The sequence below is a fragment of the Gallinula chloropus genome, assembly GCF_964237585.1.
Source record: "Gallinula chloropus genome assembly, chromosome: 3".
Taxonomy (NCBI): domain Eukaryota; kingdom Metazoa; phylum Chordata; class Aves; order Gruiformes; family Rallidae; genus Gallinula; species Gallinula chloropus.
In genome coordinates this window covers 39,476,869-39,488,992 of record NC_140087.1, presented here as the reverse complement: position 1 = coordinate 39,488,992, position 12,124 = coordinate 39,476,869, and the positions used below count along the sequence as shown (strand labels likewise).

The following is a 12,124-nucleotide window of genomic DNA, read 5'->3' as shown; positions in this document are numbered from 1 at the left end:
AGGTGCTCCAGCCCCCTGATCATCTTCATGGCTCTTCTCTGGACTTGCTCCAGCAGCTTCGTGTCTTTCCTGCTCTGGGGACCCCAGAGCTGGACGCAATGCCCTAGGTGGGGTCTAACGAGGGTGGATCTGAGAGGGACAATCACCTCCTTCAACCTGCGCACCGCGCTGCTCTCTGTGCGGCCCAGGGTGCGGTGCGGAGAGCGAACGCGCCTTGGCGAGGCCGCGCTGTTCTGGGGAAAGGAAACAGCCCCGAGCTGCTATTGCCGGCCGCCCGCAGAGGGCGCGGCGGAGCCGTGAGGCTCGGGCTCAGCCGTTGCCCGGAGCAGGGCACGCTCGCTGCCGCGGGAGTTGAGAGCGGCCGGGCCGCGCGGGGCCTTGAGGGGGCCGACTGCCCCGGGCCCGCCGCGCTCGGCAGGCGAGGGAGAGTTGCCCTTCTCGGCGACCGTCGGCGACGGCCGGCCGTTGGGCAGCAGGGCCGGGCGGTTGGGTCGGGTCGGGTCGGGCAGGGGCCGCGTTGTCCCGTCCTGCTGGCGTGGAGCCGGGCTGGCCCCTCCGCCTCCGCACGTCAGCGTGACCCGCGGCGGGTTGTGTGGCCGGGCGCCTTCCGCGCAGCCGGGCGGTAAGGGCGCAGCCGGTGGAGGCTCCGCCGCAGCCGGGTGAGGCTCCGCCGAGGGGGCCTTTTTTCAGCCGTAGGATGGAAAGCGACGGGGACGGTTGTTCTTCTGGAGGAAGCTGCCGTCCTGAAGTGATCTGTGTAAAACACTTGCTTAAATGGACGCTGTCCGAGTCCCTTGTTCAGCTGGGGTGTAGCCACCGTCACTGTGCTTTCCCTTGGAATCAGAATGAGTTGTGCATCTGGAACACGGCGACCGATCAGGTAAGAACACAATGGATCCCTCCGCAGGCTCCTGTTTCAGGAGCAGGCTTAAAAGGAAGATATAAACAAACTCTCTGAGGGGTAGCGGGTCAGGTTTCACTTTGGTGCTGGGATGGTGCTAGCTACCGTTTGTTGTGAGCTTTGTTATTGTGATGGGAATAATATAAACTGTTGCGGCGGGTTGATGCTGCTGGCAACTAAACCACCGTCCGGTCTCCTTCCCAGAGGGGTGGGGGAGAGAATCGGATGAAAAACAGTGAGAAGTCATGGGAAGTCACAGGTTGAGATAAAGATAGCTTAGTGAGTGAAGGAAAGAGGAAAAAAAGAAGTGATGTAAAGCCAATCATTCACCATCTTCTACAAGTGCCCAGCCAGTCTCCAAGCAACAGCAACCATAGAAGACAATCCCCAAGCCCTCCAATACCTTCTTCATCCAATACCCCAGTGTTACTGCTGAGCACAACATCATATAGTAGGGAATATTGCATTCCCTGTTTGGGTGAGCTGTGCTGTCTGTGTCCCCTCCCAGTCTCTTGTGCACACCCAGCATATTTGCTGCAGGGATGGGGGGGCTGGGGCAGAGTGGGAAAAAAAGAAAGCCTTAATACTGTGCAAGCAGTGTTTAGCAACAGCCGATCAACACTGGGTTTTGTCACAAAATCCAAAGCACTGCACCATGCAAACTGTTAGGAGGAAAGTTATCGCCATCCCAGCCAAACCCCGTACAGCTACACTGTAGTTAAGTGATTTTGAAACAATAAAGAAAAATTAGTTGTTGTTTTGTTAATTGCATGTACATTATCCATTTGTTATTTTGGCTTGTTTATAATCTTAGTTTGGAGTGACTCATTTAAATATTCTTTGTCTGCATTTGTCAGCCATTGCGTTTGTTAGGACATTGTTACTCAATTTCTGCAATCTCATTTGGAAGCAAAATCAATCCACTTCTGGTCTGCTCTGCTTCTCGTGAATATGTGATAGTGTGGAATCTCGATGAATGCATACAGAAAGTGCAAGAAGGTAGAGTATTATTCATATTATATGTATTATATATGAGAAGTGATGCAAAGGCAGCGCGCCTACAAACTGCCAAATGACCAGCCAATCTCTGAACAATATGCACCGTAGAAGACACACACACCCCCTCCCCAGCAACTCCTTTTCTTCCACTACTACTTTGATAGAAAGATTGTTCTACCGGGGTAGCATGCGTTACCACTGGACTCAGCAGCCCTGACAGCAGTAAATACTGCCTCATTTCTCTCTTCCTCTTCTTCGGCAATGCCAAGATGAATCAGGCCAGTAACCCAGCCATCCCGGTCATCATACCTTCTCAGAAGACCCCGCGTTAACAGCCGCCGCGCTGCCAGCGCCCACCGCACCGCAGGGCAGGGGTGCCAGGGGCGAGCGGGCGGGTGGCGGCGGCCCCGCCGGGGCGGCCCCGGGAGCTGGCCGTGGTGCTGTGCGGGAGTCGGCCAGCGCCAGCAGGGCAAACGCGGGGAAGCGCTGCAGGGGCTGTGCTACCGCTGTGGAATAGAATGGACAGGGACATTTTGAATCACTGCAACACTGCATAACAACACACAATGCCTAAATGCTTCTCTTCCCCCCCCCCCCCCCCCCGGAATATCTGCGGAGCTAGTATTTTAGTATCTTACAGATGGCCCAGCCTCTCCTCAGTCTGTCAGGATCGCTGTTGTCATGTGTGTGAAGGAGCAATGCAAGTGCTTTGCACAGTCGTGGCATGTTTTCTCTAACCATACAATTATCGACTGTATCAAGGTTCAACTGTATCAACTGTATCAGGGAGCTGTTGGTGTGAGCCATCTCTCCATCCTGGTGGATCTTGACATGTTAAACAATTGCAGAAATTCTCCACAGCATCTGGGATGAAGCCTGTGGACAGCTGTAGTCATCATGCCTCTATCCTAGTTAAATTGTTTCCTGTGAAATCATAAAATTTAATGAGACATCCAAAGCCTCCTCACATCATTAAAGGTAGCATCATAAAATAAGAATCTGCAGAAACCAGCCTACTTGAGCCAGTGACATGACCAGAATGAAACTTGGAAGAGAGGGATGAAACATGAGCCTGTTTTCAAAGCTAGTCTTATCAGCTTCTGTAATAACATTTAGCAGCAAGCTCTTCTTCCATTCCTTTCTCACAGCAGAATGAAAAGCAAGAGAATGAAAGCCCCTATTGCTCGGTGTCTGAGTGGTTGGGATATTCTCCCAGGAGAAATGTTTTTCAACCACCTTTTTTTCTGGGCTTCAGTCAGAATTTTTTGCCTCCAACATGAATGTGGCACTACTGGGTTCCTTGGGCACATAACCTTAATCCCAAACCCCTGTCCCTAACAGCCTTGGAATGATGGAAACATGCTTTGATGGACACACTCATTATTAGTATCTCAAATAGTACCAGGTCACATCAAGGCAGCCAGGCAGACGGAGAAATCTTGCTGGTGTGTAGTTCTGTGCCTTGCTTTCTAAAAGCCTGGTATAATTAAACTGTGAGTTGTTCTGTACATCTTCCTGACAGAAACTGAGATAGCTGTGTGGTTAGTAAACTGCTACGCAAAATTTCATTGAATCTCACTGCACCAGAGTTCTGTATGTCATTGACTCTCATTAACCACAAAATTGCTGCAGGGTTAACACCTCGAGGAATTGTTATAGGAACTCTTCTGGGAACGGTGTTTCATGTAAGATTTAGTCCCGATGATCAACAAGTGGCAGTATGTGCTGGAAATAAGATCTACATGTTAAGTGCAAAGGTGAGATGCTATTCTTTGCAGCTATGTGTTGATATTTATCTAACTTACTTTCAGATAAATTCATGATACAATGTCAGTGTAATTAAGCAAAAGCACCAATTTTTTTCTCATGTAGATGAAAATAAGTGTGAACTAATGCTTGATAATGCATCATATATCATATAGAAGACTGATTTAAAAAGTTGAAATCAGACAATATCTCAATAACTTAAAAGAAGAAAATATTCTGAGGGCATCTGAAAAATTACTCCTATATCATTCATTCTAAAGAAGGAAATGTAATGTGTAGTGGTTTTGCCAGCAGGATACAGGGCTGCATTTTCATTAGGAAAAAAAAAAAAGAATATTTTGAATCCAAATATGAAAATGTTTATTGATTTTTATTATTTTTAACATTAATTTTTAGTTTGAAATCTGATCTGGTTTTATTTTGACTTGAAAAATCACAGAACGAAGCTACACTAGCTGAGTTGGATGGCCACCTGGCTCCAGTGACTGCTGCTGAGTTTTGCACATGGGAAAAAAGTATGCTTATATCTGTGTCAGAAGACAGAACCTTTAAGGCAAGGAAATTTAGAACTGTACTTTAAAAAAGAATAATTTATTGAATATGTGAAGTAGTCTTTGTTCCCCTTTAAATATTCTCAGAAGATTAAGCAAAACCCATCTTTGACTTTCTAGAGATCAGCACATTATTCTTGGAAAGTTGCTTGGGACTTTATTGTAAAAATGACTGACTTTTAAAAACGAGCAGTGCAAGCTTTGTATATTCAAACATTTCTACAGTGAAGTGTTAACTATGATGATTATTATCATCTGGCAAATGGAAATAAAGCATTTTGATCACTTTGGCTGTAACTGAAATATTTCAGGTATGCTGAACTGAATGAAAGCCTTTAACTTGAACTCTGCTGACACTGATCGGAATTTTCCCTTTCAGGAATATTAGTTTGGGTTGTTGCATGTAATGTCTGGGATATTGCTTACTGGTAAGACTTTTTGCCAGATAACATTTTGTATGATGACACCATGGATTACTGCTGCTGTACATGGTGACAATTGAAGGCAACTTAGGCAGAGAGCCTGAGTGAACCCAGGTGTATCTTCCAGGAGATACTGGGCTAGTTACCTTGATTAACTGCAGTTTAGTCTACTACTGATTGTCTTTTCTGTGATTCTAAACACAGACCAACATTGTGTTCAACAAGCTAAATTAAAATTAAAGCTTGCTATATCAAAGGTTGTTTGGTAGTTTTGTTTTCCTATATTTATTTTTGATATAACTCTCTGCTCTGGAGAATATGGTATTTTTACTTTTGTGATTGAATTGGAATTTTATGAAATATAGGAATATTAATAATTCTGACTTTCTAGTTGTTTCTTATTTAGTCTACGCTGATCTAAGAGATTAAATAAAAGTAAAAATGACTGAATGAAAAGATCTCTATGTCTAAAGATCAGAATGAGTATCATTAGTATTAACAATGACCTTTTATCCCAGAGTCCAGTATGAAAATTGTAAATTTATTTGAACTCCCTGTGTGAAATCTAGAACCAGTTCAAGTATGTCTTTTCATTAATTCAGCTTAAGTCACTAAGAGCTCAACCTAAGAACACGTGATAATAAATAATCCTAACTACTTTCTGCATCCATACCAGCCGAGTTTCACCCTTTTTCACTATGGATACTGACCTGCAAAGTCAGGAAAAACCCCTTACCTTATTGCATCACTTTCAACGGCTTGCATTTCTCTGCTTTCACCACATGGTGGCTGTTGACTTGTTTTTTCTGTAACGATCTAGGCAGGTGCTAAACTTATTTGTTGTTTTTTTTTTTTTTTTTCCCCCCTCCCAAAAGGTGTGGGACTATTCTACCGGCCAATTAATATATCAGTCAGGAGTATTAACAGGTAAACTTTCTTTCTTATATATACTTTTTCCTCGGGAAAAAAAATCCTTACTCTAAACAATAGTATAAAATTATTATACAAGCATCTATTTGATTTAGTGAAAATAATTCTAATAGACTAGCTAAGAGTAAACATACCATTCTTTAGGGCCAGTAGTAAATATATTTTCCTTTAAAGTGTACTGTGGGTAGATAGTTTTAGTGTACTTTCATAAAGTACCCTTTTTGCACAAGGGTGTGTGTGGAACTGTTGCCATTTACTGAGATACATAAATGAAGCCGTCTTGTTTTGTATGGTAGAGTTCCTCTGAATACTATTTTCCCCTATGAGGAAAGGCTGAGTAAGTTGGGACTGTTCAGCCTTGAGAAGAGAAGACTAAGGGGGGACCTAATTAAAGTCTATAATTATCTGAAGCAGGGGATGCAGGGGGAATCAGCCGGCCCCTTTTCAGTGCTCTGTGGGGACAGGAGAAGGGGCAATGGCTGCAAGTTGGAGCACAGGAAGTTCCGCACCAACATGCGGAAGAACTTTTTCCCAGTGAGGGTGACAGAGCCCTGGGACAAGCTGCCCAGGGAGGTGGTGGAGTCTCCTTCTCTGGAGATATTCAAGACCCGTCTGGACGCCTATCTGAGTGATATGTGCTAGGGAGCTGCTTTGGCAGGGGAGTTGGACCCGATGATCTCTCGAGGTCCCTTCCAACCCCTACAATTCTATGATTCTATTGCTCATTTTCTTTCAAATGAAATGGAATGAAATACTATATAGTATGTAGACTTGTTAGCAGCATCTACAGTTGATAGCATATATTGACCTTAAAAGTGAAAGCTAATTTTGTGGAAAGATAAGCAAAAAGGAGAAAAGAGGAAGAGACATTGTCCCCAGGGCACCAGAGACCTCTCCTCCAATAGCACCTTTTCCTCAGGAACCATACAGCTTTCACCTGCTGAAACTCCCCCTTGGCTGTTCCTGCTTGTGGTACTGTTAGTGGTGATTGTATCACAAATTGGGAGCATGAGCTTCATGGTGGTTGTTGAGCTTTGTGCATGCATATTATTGGATGACCTCATATAGGCTAAAAGCCAAAACAAGAGAGGAGGGCAGGTCGTTCTCCTGGTTGTCTGTGCAAATTGTTTCCCTTGAAAACCTGCCTTAACTGCAATACCAGGGTTTGCAGGTGGAAGGCTGTGAGAATAACAACATGGGAACAATGAGGGAAAACTACTGCTTGTAGGAGCTGTGAAAATTTTGGCACAGTGACTTGGGTAAAAGGGGCACAGAAAATCACTGCTGTGGCAGCTTGGCTGGAAGGCAGGCCACAAACCTGCAAATGGAGAGCTATTATCAACACAAAGGCATTGTGCAAGTGTAAGAATTGTGGTAAGGGTTTTTTTTTTTTCCACCTATCTTCATGAATAGCAGGATTCAATTTTGAATTGTGTGTTTTAATTATCTGTTTTCTGTCTACTCTGGAAATAATTGCACCTTTTTTGAGGCAGCATTTCCTTTGCTAAGTCTGCTAATTGATGAAGAAAATAAACAATTTATCACTGGGTGTGCTGAGGGACAGGTAAGAATTACCCATTAAACTTGGTTTCTATGTCAAAATAGTCAACAATTATTATTTGTCTATAAAAAGCTTCACAATTTGCATAAATATTTTGAACTGTTATTGTAAGCATATTTCAGTGCTGTGAGCTTAAAACATAAATAGTAAATTACTATATAGTCTATTACAAAATAGAAACTTTTTTCTGAAAACCAGGATAATTTTAAGAGCATAATCAGTGATTATATAAGAAGGGAACACTCAGAGACTAGAAATTTATCTGTTTTAAAAGGAAAAAAAGTGAAAAATGGTATTCTATTTAGGCCAAGGAGTTAAACACCTGACTGTAATTGAAGTAGGCTATTATTTCAGCACATTGGAATTTTAATCAAAATGTGATAAATGGGATTATACATTTCACCTCCTATTTAATTTAAAGTTAGGAATATCTTCACATGAGGTTTTCCAGCTGTTTTCTTTCAGTGTTACAGTTCAGTGAATTGTGAAGAAAATAAGACTTGACTATAGTGGTAACTAAGGAGAGAAAAGCATAAATAAAATACATATAGATGACTCAGTGTGAAAATGCATGCAGGTTACCTGTGATTTTTAACTATGGGAAATAGTCTGAGGAGGCTTTTTTCAGAGTTGTAGACATGTGGGAAACAAATGTGCAGTTCAAATTGATAATGTCTCCTTTTGCTAATATTGAATGTATCCTTTCATAGTCTTAGAAATGTGCGTAATTGGGTTTCTGATGTAAGGTGAGATTCCAGGTACAAAAATTCATTGGTTCCATCAACAGTTTTAAATATGGGACCTTTAGTTTGTATCCATGCATGCTTCATGTTTGGTGTCAAAAGATTATTGCAATTGCTTTTTCATTTTCTTGCAGCTTTGGGTCTTCAGTTTAATCCCTGAGCATAATTACCGTTGCATAGCACGTATCAATTTAAAGAGAAAGCAAGAGAAATTCTCTAATAAAGTATGGAAATCTGGGAAAGAAATAGGTAAATAATCCTTCTAGAATGCTGATTATGTTCTATTTGAGTTATTGGCTACAGAGTGTGTACCCCTTGTACCATGAGAATTTATTGTAAGTGACAGAGTTATGACTCTCACTGTGGCACGGAATTCTTACTGCGGCTGATATGAAGCTGAGCGTTGCCATATCTGGAAAGAATTATGTGACATACCTGAAAAGAATTATGTGTGTATGTCTGCAATGAAATCTTTGTCAGTGTATCTGCTTATAAAACATTGCATAATGTGAACTAGTAAGGATTTGGTTTTTATTGAATTCATTGCTCAAGGCTTTGTTTAGAATAGAATCTGTTGCCTAAGTGGAGTACCATTTCTCAGTTACCCCTGAAGCTTCTAGGATTTTTTTTTTTTTTCATTGTACCAGTGCCTCTGTGATATTTTTCTGGATGTGGTATTTCTAGTGGTGTAACACAGAATGCTTGTATGAATTCAATGACTGTATTGGTAACCTCAGCACAGTGATTCCATATTTCCAGATGAGGCACTCAGACTACCCGAAAGCCACCTGAAGTCCTCCAAAAGGCAAGCAAGAGCGAGCATTATTTAGGGAAAGGGAGATCTGTTTTTCCTTGCTTGCTCTTTTCCTGCCTCCAATAACTGTTATGTTTTCAGTTGCCTAGTGGTCACCCTAAGGTCCTGACCTAATGAGAGTCAGTGCTTAGTTTCTTGTGGTTACCGAAATTATATGTATGTCACTTTCATCTGTGGATGTTTGAAAGAGTGTCTGTGCCTAGTGCTAAATGCAGTGCGAGTAGTGAACTCCTTGTGCATAAGGGATTGGTGACTCCTTGGGAAGACAAAATGAGGTGGCTTTTCATCTTGTTTTTGGTTTATGTTGTACCTTTAGTGTCAAAGGAATATTCAGTCTAAGTAGAAAGGTATCCAGTGTATTTAAGGGTTGTTAGAATGTGGCTTTCAGAGTCACTTTCTTGAAACGAACACACCTAAATTCTGCAAAGTCCTTAAATAGATTATTTGGATTTTATCTCTAGGTATTTGAAAGAAGTCAGTACTAAATATAGTAATGAGGAAAAATATTTCAAGATGGCTGGCTCTTAGGATGTATCCATCTTTTGAAATAGAAACCTTTTGAGTGTGGTCTTCATTCACACTACTATACTAATTCCAGTTCTCTTTTAAATACTATATTTTTTTATCCTTCATAGTATTGTTGATTGTCTTTCTTAGGCAAAGGGCAAAATACTTCCAAACCTTGCAAAACAAACAATGTGAGACCAGAAGGATCAGTGGAAACGTCATTGCCTATCCACTTAATTGAACGCTGTGACTCTATAGAATGTTTCCACGATGAAGAAAAAGTGTAAGTCCTTTAAAATACCATCAAGTGTTTGGCTGGAGTCTATTCCTAGTAGTTCCATTTGGTTCTTGAATTATTTTCACTGTAATTTGCTATTTAAAAAACCCAACAAAACCCAATAGGAAAATCAAAGAGTATATTTAGGGATCTGCAAGTTTTTGTGGCCGACTCTTAGGCAGATAATACACACAAACTGATACTAAGCTAAAATTGTTTTTTAGTGAAAAAAAGTTTTATAGAAATGGCATTGGCAATATCCATTTTCACATCTATTGATCTATTTAGCATCCACTTGATCAGGGAAGATCAATTAAAATAATTAAGAAGTCAATTAGAATTAAAAAGCCAAATTTATTTTTAGGACATGAATTTAATGCAGTCACTGTGCCTGTATCAGTTTGCCTTCCAAATATAAATAACTTTTGAACTGCGTAACTTGTTCAAGCCAAACTTCTGCCTACATTTTCAGGAGGACTAGCATTGAGAGGAAAGAAGTGATCGTTTTAAGATGTACATCTTGACATTAATGGAATGTCAGAACTATAAGACTGAAAGATGAGTTACTACAGTCTTATTGGTTGTACAATACCACTCTCAAATAATCAAAAATTGTCTTCATCAAAATTGTAGGCTTGACTTGAACTACAGCACATCTTTAAGGATGGCTAGTTTTCCAGTGATAAAGAATCCACTGAGTCCCTAGTTAAGCTGTTCCAGTAACTGAATCATTCCACTTCTAACTGGAGTTACCGTCTTTTCGTGTACAATTATTGGCTCTTAGCTTGTTTTTTATTCTCGTAGTCTAGAGCCAACTACTATCAAGTTCCCTCCTTGCATGGCAAGTTATAGCTCGTTAACAAGTTATCTATATGGTTATGGATAAAATAATTTGGACCTTCTATAAGGTATGTTTTTGTAACTTTTTTAACATTTGCCTTTGAATTTTTTCCGAAATTCAATTAGATTTCTTTTTCAATGCACTTTTGGCACATGGTTGCCTGAAATGGATCCATGGTAATAGGGTAATAAAAAAATTCTCTGAGTTATGATCATGTTTTCATACCCACCTGATACTGCCTGCCAATCACAGAATGATTACGTTGAAAAAGACCTTTAAGTATCTCATTTGCTGGTCTTTTAAACCACTCAACCACCTCCCTGGGCAGCCTATTCCAGGCCCTGACAACTCTTTCAGTGAAGGACTTTTTCCTAACATCTAATCTGAGCCTGCCCTTGCACAGTTTAGTGCCATTTCCCCTTGTCCTATCTCCTGTCACCTGGCTGAAGAGAACATCTAAGGACTATTTATCCTTTCAGCCATCACATCAGCTGTTGGTTTTGTTCTGCTTATAAACAACTATGACCATTAAAATCTTACTATTAATCCAGTTCCGTTTAGATTAGGTTTTAGAATTTTGTATTTAGAAGTAATTTTTCTGTTTAATGTTACAGTTACTGTGTGCTGATTTTTAGCAGGTGGTTCAGATTTTTCTGAACTGACCAATCCTTGATTTCCTGTCTGCAATAAAGTGCAACACTGATGTCCAAAAAAAAAATGGATTTCATACTTACCTGAGCTTTTTGACATTGAGTATTTCCATCACAGTAGTTGGCGTTTTATTATTGTAAAATGGGCATGATATCAACTTCCTGTGTATATCACTTGATATATATATTTGATCAAAATAATTTGGTAGTGCCACTTCTTTACATGTAATTCAAAGAATTCACAAATTAAATCAGTCTGTTACTGCTATGCATGTAAGTAATGCAAAGCACAAATAGAATGATATAGAGCATATAAAAGTATCACAAACTGGAAGTAAAACTGCCTTTCCCAGTCTCCTTTTTAAAATATTTGTCTTATTGGTTTTTGGGGTTTTTTAAATAAAAAAAAAAAAAGTATTAAGTTGCTGTGATGAGTATTTTTGTCCAAGTTTCACTTTTATATCTTACCATACTCTTATTTCAACTCTTGTGGTCTGACTTCATAAATAAAACTGTTAAGTCTACTCACTCTTAATTGGAAAAATATCTTTGGGTAACAAGTATTAAAGCAACCCAATTTCTGTGTCTTACATGGTAATAAGAAAAATGTCTTTATTATACTCTGATCATTTTTTTCTCCTTTTTAAAATAGATATTCTGCACTGAAATCTAGCTATTTTTGGATAGGAAGCTCTACTGGCTTGTTAATAATTAATTTGACAAACTTTGAATTAGAAGCTTTTTTATCTTACAAAGGTATGATTAGAAGATATCTGACTATGCCATAATACAATTGCTTTCCTTTGTTATCTGATATAAATAGTGTAAGAATTAGTTTACGAAATAGCAAAATACAGTAGAAACTAAGTGGGTTTGGTGGGGTTTTTTTTCATTAATGATTGTATGTTTTTCTGGCACTGCTGACTTGTCTTAGAAGATGTGTTGACACTAGGTTTCCATTGTGGCTAGTAATTAATTTTTATTCGATTTTGCATTTGTGTTCAATACCAGGAATGTTATTCTGCTCCTACTTTACAATGTGGGGGTAAGCTAGAAGGATATGTACAGAAAACAGTGGATTATGGTAGTGTCAGAGTAGTATAAGTGAAATTTTTTTTTGTCTTAGACAGGATATTTTTTTCTTTTGAAATGCAAATGCAA

At 40.2% G+C, this 12,124-nt stretch overlaps 1 protein-coding gene across 1 annotated transcript in view; it reads left to right on the top strand.

Annotated features, from left to right (window-relative positions):
* Positions 1-697: 697 nt before the first annotated feature.
* WDR27 (WD repeat domain 27) overlaps positions 698-12,124 on the top strand; it is a gene marked incomplete at both ends in the record, with an annotated part of 107,547 nt that continues 96,120 nt past the window's right edge. The window contains 9 exons of the mRNA XM_084261058.1: positions 698-880; positions 1,759-1,900; positions 3,533-3,657; positions 4,107-4,220; positions 5,516-5,567; positions 7,064-7,134; positions 8,009-8,123; positions 9,346-9,478; positions 11,616-11,719. Of these exons, the coding sequence (XP_084117184.1) occupies positions 698-880; positions 1,759-1,900; positions 3,533-3,657; positions 4,107-4,220; positions 5,516-5,567; positions 7,064-7,134; positions 8,009-8,123; positions 9,346-9,478; positions 11,616-11,719 (1,039 nt within the window). The remainder of the gene's footprint in view (positions 881-1,758; positions 1,901-3,532; positions 3,658-4,106; positions 4,221-5,515; positions 5,568-7,063; positions 7,135-8,008; positions 8,124-9,345; positions 9,479-11,615; positions 11,720-12,124) is intronic.